The sequence below is a fragment of the Martes martes genome (genome assembly GCF_963455335.1).
Source record: "Martes martes genome assembly, chromosome: 14".
NCBI lineage: Eukaryota > Metazoa > Chordata > Mammalia > Carnivora > Mustelidae > Martes > Martes martes.
This window is the reverse complement of record NC_137902.1, coordinates 71665048-71682815: the sequence shown is the minus strand read 5'-3', so window position 1 is coordinate 71682815 and position 17768 is coordinate 71665048. Positions and strand designations below refer to the sequence as shown.

The 17768-nt window shown below is 40.4% G+C and overlaps 1 protein-coding gene across 3 annotated transcripts in view; it reads left to right on the top strand.

The window, feature by feature from the left end:
- PRKG1 (protein kinase cGMP-dependent 1) overlaps positions 1-17768 on the top strand; it is a gene marked incomplete at its 5' end in the record, with an annotated part of 1240279 nt that overhangs the window by 1183019 nt on the left and 39492 nt on the right. For all 3 annotated transcript variants that reach the window (XM_080822909.1, XM_080822908.1, XM_080822910.1), the window contains one exon: positions 12169-12265. In XM_080822909.1, the coding sequence (XP_080679035.1) occupies positions 12169-12265 (97 nt within the window). The remainder of the gene's footprint in view (positions 1-12168; positions 12266-17768) is intronic.

Below are 17768 nucleotides of genomic sequence, written 5' to 3'. Positions count from 1 at the left end.
ATGGACTGTAGAAATCTCATGCTTCCTTGATCACGTATCCCATCATTTGGTAGCTCCTGATTCTAAGATGGTTTAGAAATTCAAAGGTGAAAAGATAACATGCACTGCATTGCAGAGCAGCAATACAAAGAGTTAACCAGAGTGTAGTAGGAGCACCGTAAACCACCAATTAGAATATTTCCAATGAAGAAACTGAGAATCACGGAAAAGAACAAAACATCAACTATCTATGACATACTTGTGTATTCCTGTGTTTCTAAATTAATGCGATCTCTGTATAGTAACATCCCATTTATCTCTAGTTTGCTGGACACACAACTCTACTAGCTAGATCCCAGCTGAGGGGAAGAACAGCTACTTGGAGAAGCAGACATCCATGGACAGGAAAATCAGGCAGTTAGTAGTGACGAAAAGTATCAGGCACACCATGCAAACTCCATAAAAGGTAACAATCATTTTATTATCACTGATTGCTTACAGTTCTGTTTCACGTGCATTTACCTCATTTATTATTCACCGCAACCCGTGGAGTTGGTTGGTTAGTGTGCCCATGAAACAGTCAAAGAAAGCTGAGGTGTAGAGGGATCCTGAAGCCTGTCCAAACTCATGTGGCCAATCCAAGATAGAGCCAGGATTTGTCCAGAACACACAGCTCTGGAGACGGTATTTAATCATACTGTATTATTGCCTCCTTAGGTAATCACTGGTTACATGGATTTATTATAGGTACAACTGTAGCAAGTTCGGCTCTCTGGCTTTTAGGGACAGAAGATAAGTGTATCTGGGTCAGAAATGGGAGGTAAGATTCCCTGACTCTGGTGAGAGATAATGCTTAAAAACTGAGCAATTAATCCCAAGTATCACATAGTAGGAGTGTGGTTGGGGGTCCTCCCAAGTAGAGGTAGCCACACACAGTTGATTATTGGGAATGATGCCTCTGAACACTGTACTGTGTTCAATAAATTATCCTTTAAGTGATTTGGAAGAAGATAATCCATTCTAGAAATATTGATGCCCTAGGGTTTTTTTTTTTAATTTTTGTAATAGGGTGAGAGATCCATGTGATAATGAAAAAAGAAAAATTTCAATAATATGGACAATGTCCTTCCTCAGGGAATACCCCCATCCCTAGAGGGCACTAGATAATTTGGACATCACTATTAAAGAAACAGTTATCCTGGGATGCCTGGGCGGCTAAGTCAGTTAAGCGTCTGCCTTCAGCTCAGGTCATGATCTCAGGGTCCTGGGATTGAGCCTCACATCAGGCTTCCCACTGAGACCAAGAACCCATTCAGATACTGTGTTCTCAGGTGGACACCCAGCATCCACACTGCACTGCTGATAACGAGTCAAGTCAAGGCGATGCTCTCACCACACATATCGCTGCTTCTCTTATCACAAGCTCTTGCAAAACCAAATTCATCCATCGAGGCCATGTAAATCTGGTAGTCATTAACTTCTGAGAGAAAGTCAGTAACTTGGTTGAGGAAAATGGAGGTCACCAAAGGAGAACTGAGAGTGGGATGTAGCCAGAAGGTCAACTTGATCTGGAGAAAATCTGTGAGGAAAAGGAAGCCACACATGGAAAAAACAGTCTCTAGCTGTTAAACAATATAAAGAATAACCATAATAGCTCTGAACGCCCCTTCTCATTTTCTTCATTTTACTCTCTGTTATTTACTGATGGTTTAAAAAGAGAGGAAATGACCCAGTCTATTCAAGGGGCTATATACAAGGCAGAGCCAGGAGGTTCATAAAGTAGTGAAATAAATGCATCATTTGTATTATATGCACACAGAAAAATACTCATAACCTAATATTAGAAGAAGTCACTTAGCATTCTAACGGATTGCTCAACGATGCAGTCTTTTAGTGCGTAGTTGTCTTTAAAATCCATTGTTACAAAATAAAATAAAATCCATTGTTACAAGCACAGAGAAACGACCAAGATGTACTAACCCAGAAGTGAAGGTCAGTTTAAGTGTAATTTATTTCAATCAGTGGTACAATTGACATGAAATGTGATTGCAAATTACTTCTAAATGTCCATGACAAGTGAGACGTGTACTCAAACAATTATGGTAAAAATTTGGTATACGTGTAGATAAGAAAAGAGGCAGTAATTCGATGGTATCAAGTTCTTTCCTCAGTGCTATAAGAAATGTGTGGGAAGAGATGGGTTTTTACTATTGTGGCCATCAGCGGGCACATCCTAAGTAGTATATTTTGTCATGACCCTTTTAGATTATTGAGCAGAAAGCTGAGTAGTGTGGACATGTGTGATGCCTTTCAGCACTTACCCCATCCTGAGAGGGGACACATCTCTAAGGTAAAAATTATGGAGAGGATTACATTTTAATATAGCTCCTTTTGCAATCATTGGTTCCTAGAATGAGGTACTGTGTTAGAAACTACAGAATTCCTATCTCAGCCAGATGATCAAGGTTTGCATCATCAGTGATAGTCCTATCAATAATAGTATATTTGCTATCATGTGATGAAAATAGCACTCTACTTCCGTAGTCGTCCTCCCCCAAAAAACTTATAACTCTAGCAAAAACCATGAGAAAATACCAGATAAACCCAAATTGAGGGACGTGCTATGAAACACAGACCAGTATTCCTCTGTACCATCAAGGTGATGATAAACAGGAGAAGTCTGAGAAGCTATGTCAGCCAAAGGGACTCTTCAGAGACAGGACACCTAAATGTAATATGGCAGCCTGGAAGGAAGGCTGGAGCAGAAGAAGGAGATTGGGTTAAAAACTAAGGAAATCTGGATAAAAATATGGACATCAGTGAAAAAGAAAGTGAGGAGGGAAGGGAGGGAGGGAGGAAGGAAGGAAAAAAGGAAAGAAGGATGGGTGGAAAGGCCCCAAGCCCTGTAGATGGCTTTATCATCCAGTTGTATTGACGGCAACCGAGGACAAGGCCAGATTTTGCCTCCAGGTGGCAGTTACTTGTTGACAAATGCGTGCTGTTTCCTGAGACAGTTTATTTGATAAATGCACTGTTACTATTACTAAACAACCTGACAGAGCGAATTTTTTTGCTTTGTTTTCTTTTTCCCCACTTAATATGTTCTCTACTAAGGAAACGATTTACAGGTTTTCCCCCTTTCCAGTATGGGTGGTGTTCTCAAAGATCACTAGAGAATAATGATTTAGAACCGGGGACACAGCCCCCCTGTGTTACTGTAGACCTTAATAGGTGTCTGTCACATACAGGCACAAATTAACTCTAGGAGTTCCTTAAAACTCACATGTTGTTACCAGGGTTGGGGTCTTCGGCCCCCTGACATAGAAATGAGGCACACGAGGCTTTATTAGGGTCACAGATAAAGTTGAAGGGAGGCAGAGTGCTGACAGAGGAGAGGTAACCTGGCCTCCCCAAATGGAGAGGAGACTCAGCTTAGGCAGAGAAAGTTGCCGCTGGGGTTCCCACTCAGGTGCACACTCAGCGGTCCAGGATGCTAATGGGGGAAAGAAAAAAAAAAAACCCGCTTCATCCTGATTGGCTGGAAGAGCCTTGCCCTGATTGGTCGACGGAGGCAGGTTATTCCCACAGCTCACTGGTGCTTTTTAGAGCTGAGTCCTCTGTTTTCAGTCCTGCAATATATAGGGCCTATATGGGGCCAAATCCTGGCCTCATCCTGGGTCTGCTCTGTACGAAAGTGGTTTAGCAACACCAGCCCACAGAAAGCGCCCGGATTCCAAAACTTTTTTCCCTTGAGGGCTTTTTCGCCTGGTCCCTACCTGTCTCAGTATGATCATTAGTCTTGGTAAGTAACATCTGCATAGACTTACCTATACATCGTACGGTAAAATATTGCTGTCTGGCCCCAACTCCCAAGGTTTTATCAACTCTTTTTGTAACCATAATTCTGATAGGAGTGCGTGGGGAGAGGGAGCCCCAGGTCCGTCACAGTGTGTGATGCAGTGCATTTGTAGTTCTCTTGTGGACATCAACACTTGTCTTTCCTGATTGCTGCCTTGGCCAGGGAAGGGGGCTCTCCTGCTTGCCGCCTTGGTAACCGGGAGCTGACAGCAGAAATCCCTTACGTGAAGGCCTCTGGTAATAGTTCCTGTAATAGGAGCTCCAGGAGACAGGGATTAGAGGAAGAGTGGGGGAATAGGACCCCAAAGGAGGAAAAGGGAAAGTGTGTATCTCAGGACATTTGGCATCCCAGAACCATCTAGCTGCAAGTAAATTTTGTAGACCTGTCTAGTGCAAACCCTTTATTTTACAGTAAGAGAGTGTCTTGCTTGGGTCTGTGCTGGGCCAGTTCCTGGTCATTTCCTTTATTCTATCCCCAGAGGATTGGGAGGGTGTGTTGATCTTCTAATGTTCCTGCCACACACTGCATTTTACTGTCTTTTCCTTCTCTGGCCCACTGTGATCAGGACCATGGGCCCCCTGTGCCTTAAGTTCCTGGAGAGTCCTTCAGAGATAAAGGGGAAACAGACAGATGGGAGTACACAGCATAGGTTCTAAGTCCAGAAATAAAAGCAGATCCCTAGTGTTTATTTGAGCCTTAACCCTACTGTTCCTATTTCGGTGTTCTGATTCCTTTAAGAGTACAACTGGGGCTGATTTTAAGATGAAGGTTAGAGTTCTCAAGTCCAGGGAGGTGAGGCACAGGGCAAATACAATAGGTGGAGATAACCATGCCTTCTGCCTTTACTCTTCCCAAAAGTCGGACCTCAGGGACGTACCTCTCACCCTCATCTTCGTGCCTCCTGCCACTTTGGAGAAATACCCATTGTGGCAAAATTCTCAGTTTCCCTGAGGACTCTGTTTGCCATAACCCACATCTCTAAAAGAAAAGGTGGATGAAGGCAGTCCAAGTTTTCCCCTGAAATAGAAAAATCTCTTTTCTACCCAAAGACTTTTCTTGATAGGTCATGTTTAGTCTATGTGTTATAATATTGAAAAAAAGGGGGGGGGAGTTTAATCTTAACCTTAAAATTAGTCCCAACTGTAATAAGTTGTACCATATTACTTAAATATACTCTAAGTTTTACATTTGCCTTTGTTTTTCAAATATCAGAATATTATAAAAACTGCAAAGATAGAATCAGAAAGTAAAAAGATCACATGTCAAAACACCTGGCCTGTGTCCCCAAGTCTTTGGGACCTTGGCTAAGTTGCTTAATGTCTCTGGACTTTGCTTTTTATCTTTAAAAAATCAGAGGTTGGGTTAGGTGAACTCCCAATGGTGTCAGTCCAGATTTTGAGCCATGTTAGTATCTCCAGACTTCAAGATAAAAATATCTCTAAAGTTGTATGATTCTCTCCTATCTTGCTTAAAAGTAAATTAAGTTTTTAGGAGCAAATGTAACTATGTCATGATTTGAAACTTCAGCAAATGTTCTAGCCCTACTTCTGCTATTTAATTTCTGAAATCAACCACTTATCAATGACTGGTCTGCCCCACTGAAAAAGAGAAGGAAAAGTATTTGTTATCCCATCTTCACAGAGAATCAGGAAGGATAAATTAAATGAGAGAAATTTAAAGTCCTGGGAAGAAAGGTGCTTTCTAAATGCAGAATATTTGAATTACTATCATTCTTATTATGCCGCAGATATGAGAAATGCAATTTTCCTGTGTATTCCTGTTGGCTGTATCTCCTCAAGGGAATTATTTGAAAAAGAGGTAGAACTATTTCACAACTAGAGTACTCAAAAAAAAAAAAATCTGCTTATTCCTGAAAACTACAATTTTTGAAATAGAGAGAACAAAGTAATATTATCTCAGATTCCCTGAAGACAAGATTACACTTTCTGGTAAAAATTGACATAATGAAACACTTTATATTCATTAAATTATTTTTAAACTTTTTATTTCTAGAAGTTTCCATCACTGCTGCTTAAAGAAGAGTGACTATACGAACAATTGTCCCTGCGTGTCTTATGACCAAGTAACTGAGAAATCATCCCTTTTTGTTTAGAATTTTAGAAATAGGGTTTCTCATGTTAAAGGGACTTCTATAAAATTGGTTTATTTGAAAACCATGATTCTTTCAACAGGAAATAACTCACTGTTCAAACCTTAAGTTATAAAATGGTTTACTCTGTTTTCCAATGAAGTCAAAAGATTCTACTTTCAGATTCAGTTATCAATGAAACTTTTAATAGAGTTAAATTAATAAGAGATGACAATAGTTTAGCTATAGAGTTAAGAAAGACTACTCATCTTTATTTGGGTGGCTGGCTCATCTAACTCCAGACATCTGAGAATCAGGGGAATAAGGAAGGACGTGGACGTACTAACTGTTTGTATGTTCACAGAGTTGAGGGAGACCTGCAGTTTAAGCCCAAACCGCATTTATTTTAATGTGCAAACATTATTGGTCCGGTTTCCAATTCTACTTTCTCTCTCTAAAGTTAGTTTTCTGGCTGAATTTCTACAGACCTACAAATTACCAAATGAACTAAGCTTTATGAAATCAGGAACTACTACTGCATAAAGTCCTGCATACCAAATTGCTTATTCACCGGACAGGCAGAATTATATCCTGGTTATTTCATAGATCAGGTGTGCATCTTTCGTGCTTTAATGCTCACTTTCTGAAAGCTCTTATCCCATTTTAAACTATTTCTGTATATATTTATGGATTTCAGTGCTCTTTGATCATCTAAAAAAGTGGGGGAGTGCCTGGTTGGCTCAGTTGGTTAAAGGACTGCCTTTGGCTCAGGTCATGATCCTGGGGTTCTGGGATCCAGTCCTACATTGGGCTCCCCCTGCTCTGTAGGGAGACAGTTTCTCCCTCTCCCTCTGCCTTCTGCTCCCTCTGACTTCTGCTTCCCCTTCTTATGCTCTCTCTCTCTCTCAAATAAATAAAATTTTAAAAATGTTTTAAAAGATTTCTAGGCATTTATCTGGACATTTAAGGATTCTGACAAATTATAAAATTCATTCTTACTAAATGTAAATTTGTTGATACTCCTAGAAAGTCCCAAATGTCGGCAAAATCGGGACTCGGATGTACCAAATCATTGGCAGAAGTAGGACCACAAGTCATTAACTTTTGTCAGTATGCTAGGATGCTCTTTTGTTATTTTTAAGTCCGGAGTAGACATTGTCTAATTGAATCATCTTATTGAAGTTATAGAATAAGAAACTTAGTCATAGATGAGAGTCCATGTAGTTATTGAAGAATTTCACTTTTATATATTTCCAAAACGTGGTAAAACTAAACTCATCAAGAAACAAAAATATACCCAATAGCAGATGAACTCGGGCAAAGCCATGGTAACTATTTTGCAGGTGGATTAGGAGATGCTAAGACTTTATGGACTTTATGTGATTTTCCTTGGAGACTCTTAGAGTAGGCTTCTGAAACAATGTGGATTACAGATGAGTGGGGCTAAAGCAGAAGGGCCACTGTAGCCTTTGGTTCCATTGACTCTTAATTACTGGCATTTGTAACCCTTCTAGAACTATTATGTTTCTTTGACTCCTTGACACTTCCGTTAAAAATGCACATGATGCAATCTGCTTTGTAAGATAATGCTAGCTATGACTGCTATTCTAATCTCAAGATAAAAAAATTTTAAGCTCCACACATTTTTGTACTGGGTAGAATCATCATATGTGGTTTCCAATAGAGAGAGTGAGCCGTTTACTTCTTAATAATAATGGTCACTCATCAGGTACAGAGCCCAGTTCTGTGGTTGTGAGATGATGACACCATTGATTCATGGCCCTATGGCAACAGTGGGAAACCACTGTGAGTAATGAAGGACACCTGATTCTTACTCCATGGCTTTGTGGAATCTGGTAATATTGGAAGTGATGGAAAAACATAAATGGTTATTATCTATTTCCTAAAAACAGTGAATGTAATGCTGTGAAGATATGTGGTTGTATATGTAGAGAGAGGCTGAGATTATTTCCGGACTGTTCTGTTTCTAGGTTATGCATATATGCCTTGCTCCGCTCATCTTCACACCTGCAGCTTTGCATTTTCATGGCTTGTGGAACTTCTTGGTATAAAGGCAGAAATGAAAAGGAGAGAACATCTATACAACTTCATTCCTTTTAATTAGTTCTTTAAAAAAAGTTTAGTATTTCACTATTTAAAGAGTACCCTATACAGATTAGCTATTGTCTGTGGATTCTAATTACCTAGAGCCCCAGCTGAATGTTATAGTCAGGACTGTTAGAGAAATGATAAATTATCTCCGTCTCCTTCACCCAACACAGTTAATTTCTTGTTGTATAGTCATTTTTGTGTTGTTGACCTATTTTAAGGTCATATCAAAAAGGGCTTGTCCATATTTTGCACTTTTCTGAGAAGAGGATCCATTGCTTTCACCCCATACTAAAATAAATTTAAAAAATAAAATTTGAAATTTAATTATTTTAAATTAAAAATAATTATTAATTAATACTAAAATAATAATAATATTCTTTTCAGAAATCAATATCTCAAACTAAATTGAGGACCATTAGAAAATATACTTTCTATGCCTTTCTAGATTTTAAGCAACCAAACATCGTGAACTTTATTACTTCCTAAAAAGAATTTCCCCTAGCACTTGGCAATTGTCCTTTTCGTAAGTGCTGTTTCATGGATGAATTTTAGAATTGAATGAAGCTGGGCTTCATTCCTTGGGCCCCATTAGAAACTTGGGTTCCGCACTGACCTCCTTCGGGCAAAATAAATTTATTTAGTAGAACAACATCCATTTACTTAACCAATTTATTTAGTCTCCTTCCCCACTCAAACTTTTACCAACTCTAAAATAAGTAGAACATAACTGATGGATTCAAATTATCTTCAAATCATCCCTGAGTAAAAAGGAAGAATGAAAATGTATCTCCAAGTTATAAACAAGTGTAGATAACGGAAAAGCTAGATCATCCACAGTTTAACTTTTTTACAGAGGTCCCTGCCTGGTGTGATTTCCACCATAACAGAATAACAGAAGTTATTTTAAAAGGAGAAGTATACAGGGTCTCTATGATATAACTCTTGTCTGTAAAGAGTAATCTAAATGAAAAATAAATGCATGCAAAATATTAAACTCACATGTTGGGTGGGAAAGAAAAAATAAAGCACGCTATGGTAGCATTCCTACATGGCTTGAACTCTCTGAGAATCAAACCCCAACACAGAATGGAATGGAATATCAAGAAGACGTTATCTGAGGGGTGCTTGGGTGGCTCAGTGGGTTAAGCCTCTGCCTTCGGCTCGGGTCATGGTCTCAGGGTCCTGGGATCGAGCCCCGAGTCTGGCTCTGTGCTCAGTGGGGAGCCTGCTTCCCCCCCTCTCTCTGCCTACTTGTGGTCTCCCTCTGTCAAATAAATAAATTTAAAAAAAGAAGAAGACAACGACATTATCTGAAGGGCCCTCAGAATGTATTTCACCAACTGCTAGATTAAAATCACCCCACTACGTAGTATTTTAAAAAGTCACCAACCCGTATTAACAAAGTAATTACCAAGATTAGCAAAGTACGATGGCAGTGTTACCAACCTCTTTTCTTTAAAACATGAAATATTTTCTTTAACGGTAATTGTGCCTTCAGTGTATGGGGCCATATGTGTTTAGGTGGATTTTAATGGCTACAGAGAAAATGTCTACTATTTAACATGAGAGTTAATATATCCATCCCATTAATGAAAATACCATCAGTAGTTAATCAGAGAGTGAGTATAAACAAAGTCAGGATTTTGCTATAGAAATGCAAATACAGGGGCGCCTGGGTGGCTCAGTGGGTTAAAGCCTCTGCCTTCGGCTCAGGTCATGGTCCCGGGATCCTGGGATCGAGCCCCACATCGGGTTCTCTGCTCCGCAGGGAGCCTGCTTCCTCCTCTCTCTGCCTGCCTCTCTGCCTACTTGTGATCTCTGTCTGTCAAATAAATAAATAAAATCTTTAAAAAAAAAAAAAAAAAAAAAAAAAAAAAGAAATGCAAATACAAAACAGCTAAGCTTATGATTTCTGCATTCTGTATCTGATTTTGTTTTTTAAGCAATGTTCCTTTCTGTTTGTTTGTTTTAAGCTCTGTTAGCCATTACTGGTCGTTTCAACAGGTCTAGGATCAGAGGGCAGGGGCCCAGACAAGTTTGTAAGAGCCCCCAGCCCTCTTGGCATGAATACATCACCCCCAGACTCACTGGGCAGCTACTGATTTCCCAGGACCATTTTAATCCTCCCTAAAATGTTCCCATGGTTTCTGGAATTTCCTCAGCTTTCAGAGAAGTTAGAACTATAATTCTCAATGCTTGCTATACATCAGAATCCCTGAGGGAGCTTTAAAAAAATACGGGTAGTTGGGTATTGCTCCTCAAAATTTCTGCTTCACTTACTCTGTGGTAGGACCCACATTACATGGTTTCTGGGCGATGCTCGGGTAGTTCTGGGTGCACACAGGGCTGGAGATCACTAGCCTAACTTGACAGAGCCCAAGTGTAAGAATTTGGGAGTAACTTCAGGAACTATAAGAACACCACACTTTATTAACTATACAAAATGGTATCAGAATAGTCTGAAAGAGTTCACCCTCGTTGTGTCTGAGATTTCTAAATCTGGCAATCACATAGGATATTACTCAGAAACAGTCTCATTAAGAATTTGATTAGCCTGCTGAGAAATGCTTGACCGCATACAAACCATGACAGGGTCTGATCCCAACAGATGTCCTTGTAAGCACCTGTTGAAGTGAACTCTGCCACTGGCCCTTTAAATGGGATGGAGTTTTAATTTTCCAAAGTAGTGGACCAGTCGGAATGCTAGAAATGCACATTTGCTGCTTATGTCCCATTCTAGTAAACCATCTCCAGAATCGCTATGCCAATCTTTTGATTGTGTGTTTAACGAGAGAAGTCTACACCACCATCAGGATTGGCCAGCACCTCATTTATGGAGGTTCATTAGAGGGAGTGGATGGCTCAGAACCAGCCAATAATGAACAGGAGGTCGTTTGTACCCTCTCATGAGTCTGTCAAGAATTGTTAAAAACTGCAACTGAGGTTGTAACTTGGGGAGAATGTTTAAAACCTCACCGAGAAGGCCGTTTCACGTCTCTTCCAAGTGGAGAGTCTAAATTTGTGTTGGATTACAAAGGAATAGCTAAAATGTTACACGGCTTAATGCCAAGCATGCCTGCGGGTGACTCTATCCTGAAACTGACAAACCAGCGGTGTTTGGATCATCCTCTCAAGCACATTCATCATATCTATCTATAGTGTAGACCGTGTTGGGTACCGCCTGGCTGAAGGTCATGGGTTGCACAGAGCTATCCAGAGACTTCAGTTTGGAGACAGCTGAATTACTCCCTGACCTGACATGAGTGAGAAGGAGGGTCATCCTCACTGTTATGCCTTCCTGCCCTTTCTAAAAATAGTAGGGCCTTTAATAAGATATTTTAAGCCTCTCATATTCACTTGTCTCATCAGGAGAAGCTTATTTTGGCCGCTTGCGTGTGTCAGATGTGCCTGGGGCAGAGCTAGACATCGGAGCACGGTCTTTGCTCCTCCACACCGCTCCTGTAAGACACTGGCAATCATAAAGGCACTGGGATGACCAGCTGAGAGGCAGTGGGTAAACATAAACGGAGGAGAGACATGTTTTAGGAAGGTGAATATGCTTCTGAAATCCTCCGTTTCAGACATTGGCACATCAGGCCTCTGCTTTTCGGATCTGTTCTAAAACCTGACTGTGATGCCGCTCCAGAGACCTCAATGATCTTGCTGCTTTTAATAAATTCTGATAGGAGCCACTGCCAGCCTCTGGAAAAGAGAAACTCATGAGAAACCGCCCTCCCAAATCTGAGCAGCAAAACCCAATCCGAGCAAAGCCCCCAATCCCCAAACAAAACCAAAAAAGAACCAGCCCAACAATCCGGGCTCGCAAGAAGACGCGCAGGAAAGCCCTGCAATGTAACTCTTGATCTAGTGGCTGGATGTAGCAGTCACGTGACTGGCAGGTACCAGGTGCTCTGTCTTACTCTCCTTTGAAAGACAAGTGCAAATCTTGGTTATTCTGCACAACGGGGACCAAACACTTATGCTTGGGAGGAGACACAGACTGTAGAAGCAAGATGGAATTTGAGCAGGTAAACCCCGAGCCACAGTCCTGTCATTCCGCGTCGGTCGTGCGTGGTTCTCGTGTTTGCGCCTCTAAGAAATTTCCATTTTTTCGCATCAAAAAATCCAGATATGAAGCTGAAGCTGCTTTCTTCGCCAACCTGAAGCTGTCTGACTTCAACATCATCGACACCCTCGGAGTTGGAGGCTTCGGACGAGTGGAGCTGGTAGGTGATTCTCCTTTACGTGCTTGGGGGGGCCCCTTCTCCCACATTTTTCCCTCTAGATTAAGATTTCTCTCTAGTCTCTCATCATTACTTATTACTGTTCCTGAATTTGTACGCTTTCATGTCAGCATATCCAAGTCTGAAACAGGTACAGTGAGCTATATACTACGTAGCCCGTAAACTGACGATTTAAAAAAAAAAATTACTATTTTAGAAAAACCTCCTCATAATAAATGAAAGGTAAACCTACTAACCTAACGAGGAGCCATAAAGCATTTTTTATCCAGCTGGTATTCTGTGACCTCAACTTCCTTAGTTCTGAGCGGTTCTCATCCACTTAGTCGTGCACCTACCTACATGTCAATTTCAATACAGAGAGGAAATGGGATATGTATATATGTTATATGTAGACATGCAGAATATAATACATTATGTAACACATGTATATATACTTCATTTCCTTTATATATATATATTTAAATTTTCATTTTAATCCTTGTGGTTGTAGATCGGGTGCATGGATAAGTTAGAGAATATGGCTCAGACCTAGGGAAGTAAATAAATGAGTAAAATCTATCTGTATTTAATTAAAAATGTTTAATACTGTCTTAAAACCTTAAGAAAATACACTTTAAGAAACTTTAAGAAAGTTTAAGAAAATAACTACAACAAATAATGTAGTTAATTCTGTGATATATATATATGTGTGTATATATATGGTATATAATATAGTATATAGTGTGTATATATATCCATATTAGATAGTATGGTGTAAATATTTCACACACATTTGTGTACACACACACAGGTTAAGTATTAATGAGGACGATGGGGACATTTTGGTGCAAGTTTATTCATTCAACATATTGCATGAATGTGGTGCAAACCAAATGGAAGCATAGCCTATTGTACCTTTGAAATATAAATTTAAGAACTGATCTGTTATAACACAGACCAGGAAAAAAAAAGTATTCTGGTAACTGAGCTGCTGCACTGGGAGACGGTGTAGATATGACCCCAGTTCGAGAAGGCAGATTAATTTCCGCATCTCTGCTGAACCTGGAGGAACCCCTGACACCAGACACCAGTACAGTATGTTAGGAACTCCCTGTACAGTGCAGTAAACAGCTCCTGTTGCCATCAAGGACGAGAGAAATCCCCTGCCCTAAAACCAGATCAGCCCAGCGCTGGGTTTGGATGTTTGTCCATTTCTGCTGCAGTTGGGATTCCTGGCTTTTGACAGGCAGGAAGAATGCTGTTTATCTAAACATGAGACAAGAAAATAACTAGACAGGAAAATTTCAAGCCATGATGGGTTTCATTGAGTTGGCACTCTGCTTCCGGTGACACTGCTTGGAGATGTTGTCCGTTGGGCTGCCTCTGACTTGACATCTGGCGTCATAGTGAGGATTTTCGGCTACTGGAGTACAGATCCAGGCCAAAGGAAAAGTTCTTCTTCCGAAATCTGCCAGTCAACGCAGTGTTAGATTTCATTTTCAAGAACTTTGATTTTGTGAGAAAATCTAACTGCTCATGGAGGTGGTGAAGACTTATTACCAGTGTCGTCTTTGTCCAGGGGTGTTGGGGCACCTAAACAGCTCAGGGGGCAGAGGTCCCTGCCAGGAAGAGCGTATTGTCGGCTGCATTTATTTACATGCTTGCATGGGTTTCCATCCCTTTTTGAATGAAGCACTAAATGTGGACAGAACTCCCTCGAGGCTGATTTCGTGACTTATAGTTTCTTAAATATCATTTTGTAAAGACTTTGGACAGTAAAATTATTATTTTGGTTGACCAAGAAAAAATCTACGTTAACCAATTTGTGGGTTCCTAAGGGTCCGAGGATATCAAGTTGGGGACCTTTAGGTTACCAGTAAGGTATTTTATGAAATAGAGTAGTTTACTCAGGATGTTTGAAATGCTGAAAATTGCTCATACACCGAAACCATGTCAAGCTGAAGAATTACATGCCAAGCTGACAGTGGAAAACTTCTAGAGACTTCTGTCAAAATGTTTTAGGAGGCACAAACAACTTACCAGAAAGTTAGGGAAGGCTCAGTGTGGGCATATAAAAGGTGCCCATGTAAAACGTGGTTTAAAAAGACAAAAATACCTCTGTGTGTGTGTGTGTGTGTGTGTACACACACGTGTATAAGCTCCTCGCAGGAGTCAGGGTAGTTCAGCCTAATTTTCTTCTCATGGATATTATATTTTACTCTTCCACACAGATGTTTATAGACTAACCAAAACCATCACCTCAAGAATTAATTTTAATTGGAGTCCAGTTTGCAAAAGCATTAGATACGTGCAGGAATGATTAATCCATAATGGGCCACTAGGCACAAGCCATACATTAGAAAAGAGGCACGTGGTTTTAACCTCTGAAGCAACATCTTCATGTCATGTGATTTTTGCACTTGACCCAGAAACCCCTTATGAAAATCAGAATACCCGGATTGTCTTCACTGTTGAGTGGGGGCTAGCCATTTAGGTGATGGCTCTTGCCCTATGATTCACCATCTCCCATTCTTACCACTTACTCACTGCCTGAGACTCTTCATTATTGGGTCTGAAAAATATTCTCCTCTGTGATTATTCGTTTGTCGTATGTGTTCAGTGAGGCCAGAGCTGAGAGTCGGGCCTTAGCATACTGTCGTCGCGGCGAATAGTGAATTGCCACAAACCTGGGACAGGGGGCAGTAAAGAGCACCTTCAGGCCAGTACCCACGCCTTTCATAGTGGGAAGAGGACCAGGCAGAGCCCAGTTGTGTTGTGATTATAGAACTTCGCTTCACTCTCCTCTGAAAATGATACGTGCAAGATCGTTATCAATATTATAGAGTGATACATTAATAAGTCCTGCTTCACATGGACGAATTTCCCATATGTTTATGCACAGTACCGTACCAAGTATATAAAATGGATACATTGAACCTACCAATCCTTAGTTCAGCAATGATGTTGATCAGGTAGATGATATGATAAAAACCATAGGACACTTTAATTTTATAATGGCATTTAAATTTTTTTCCCAAGTATAGAAAATAGAATTATAAAACTCTTGAATTGGGTATGAAGAATTAAATTTGAGGTTGTTGAACTCCATTTCCTGGTAGGACTCAGTTAGGAGTTTTATCATCATTTGGTATATAGATTAGCTTCGTGTTACTTTGCATAATGATATGCAAAAGTCTTCTTAGCGTGTCTTAAATTTTTATTGTTTATCTCAATTTGGGTGAATTTAGATGCTAGAAGATTTTTCAGGCAGGACGATTACTAAATAGTTCATTGCCAACTTTTGGAGAGGAGAATGTAATTTTGGCGCAGAACAGAAACTCACATCATTGTTCAGTGATGAGACCATAAGCTTGAAGAACTGGTCTTATATGAATGGGAAATCTGCTCCGGAGCTATTAATTCTGTTTCATAAATACTTTTAGCAGAGCTGATTTTAATGAGTTGACTATCAGACATGTCCTATTCACAACTACTACCTCTGAGAAGTCATCCACACTGGGTTTTGGTTTTTTTTTTCCTGTTATCTGGCAGAAACCATATTTTCTGAGTGTTCTTTTTTATTTTGAAGAATGAGCTTTTTAATTTGCTCAGTGCTGCCTGTGTATCTTCCAGAAGACCACATTTCGTTTATAATAGCACTTTCAGCAAAAGAACTCATTTTTTTAATAGATGATTCACTCATTAAAGCAGTAAGCGCCGCTCTAAGACACGATGGTAATCCCCTTAATTTGCAAGGTATGACTGCAGACTAAGGAGATTGATTTTACCACCACAGATGAAAACTAGTCGCGGTGCTCTATGGTCACATTCTTGATTTACTTTTGCTCTCAGCCGAGACGTGCTTGCTTTTCAGAACAGATTTGCACAAATCAGCCTTTTTAATCTGGCAATGCTAATGTAGTTGCTTTAGATATTAGATATTTAATGGTTTTATTCAGCAATCCAGTGCCTCCTAGACCAGAGCTCCATACTTGGATAAAATATAGGGACCAAGATCTGGAAGACGTAATCTCTGTCTTCGCAGTTTATATCCTCTCTATATCATTTGTTACATATTTATGTAGCAAGCTGCCTGCTGGGACATTCAGAGTCTAACGTGAAACAGCCGCTGGGAAGTACAGTCATGGGAACTAATAATCTAATAATCAAAGTACGAGCAGCATTTGCGGTGTTGGGCAGGAGGTGGCATCCTAAAAGACAGTCAGGGCATCTTCAGAGATGACCTAAAGCATTACAGAACACTCCTGTAAAATGCAACTAACGCGGGCTCGTTTAGGGACCAACTGATACTAATCATATTTTTAAAATAGCGATGCCACTTCCTTACTAAAATAATCAGGCCTTGCATTTGAACCCTGCTCCATGACCTTCAAATTGGTCCGTATCCAGCATATTATTTTACCTTTCTAGTTACTCTGGGAGCAGGAAATGAGACACGCTCTGCTTTTACTAGAAGGACGTCATGGTTAATGCATATTGGTTGCCTAAGACCATGCAGTCAGTAAAAAGGCTCTTAATGCCCAGAACTACTGATTTGGTTTTTTGTTTGTTTGTTTCTAAGATTTCATTTATCTATTTGTGAGAGAGAGCTAGCGCAAGCAGGGAGAGCAGCATAGGGAGAGGGAGAAGCAGTCTCCCCACTGAGCAGGGAGCCTGGCTTGGGGCTCGATTCCAGGACCCTGAGATCATGACCTGAGCCGAAGGCAGATGCTTCACCGGCTGAGCCACCCAGGCCTCCCTACTGATTTGTTTTTAACTAGAAACTTTTTCTATCATTTTGGTTAGATTCTTATCACACCAACAACAGCCACTGCAATGACATCAAACAAATGTCACATGTACAACCTTTGTTTAAAAAAAAAAAAATTCTAGAATTCAAGCACCTCTATTAGACCCAAATTGAGAATCATTGCTGTGATAATCCACTGTTCACATCTTCTGTCGAACCTTCAGAGGTGCTCCCTTCTCTGAATCTTTTGCCGTTCTTATTTCCACAGTAAAATGTCTGTGGAGGAAAAAGAAATCAGACATTAGAACATCATAGCTAAAAGCTAGAGCTCTGGACTCAGATCTCCTGTATTCAGATTTTTCCCCGCTGGGCACGCTTGATCATTTCCTCAGAGGTCACTTACTTCTGAGCCTCAGTTTCCCATTCTCCAGCATGAGGCTCGCAGTAGGATGTAAGCCTCACAAGGTTACAAAGACTAAATGAGTCAAAGCCCCCAAATAGTGCCTCATACCATAGGTCAGTCAGTGTTGTGATGCTATTTTTATTATTAAAATATCTTAATGAGAACTACCAAACTCAGCTCTACCCAGAGAAAAGGAAGGGGATGGAGTAATTTTACCCTTTTTTCTCCCTTGCTCTGCTGAGTCCCGACAGTACAGTTTCTCCACTGTGAGAAAGAGCCTGAGGTCTTCAGAATGACCTCGGTGACAGCTTCTATTAAATCCCCGCAAAGCTCTCGAGCTCCTTCCCTTAGGT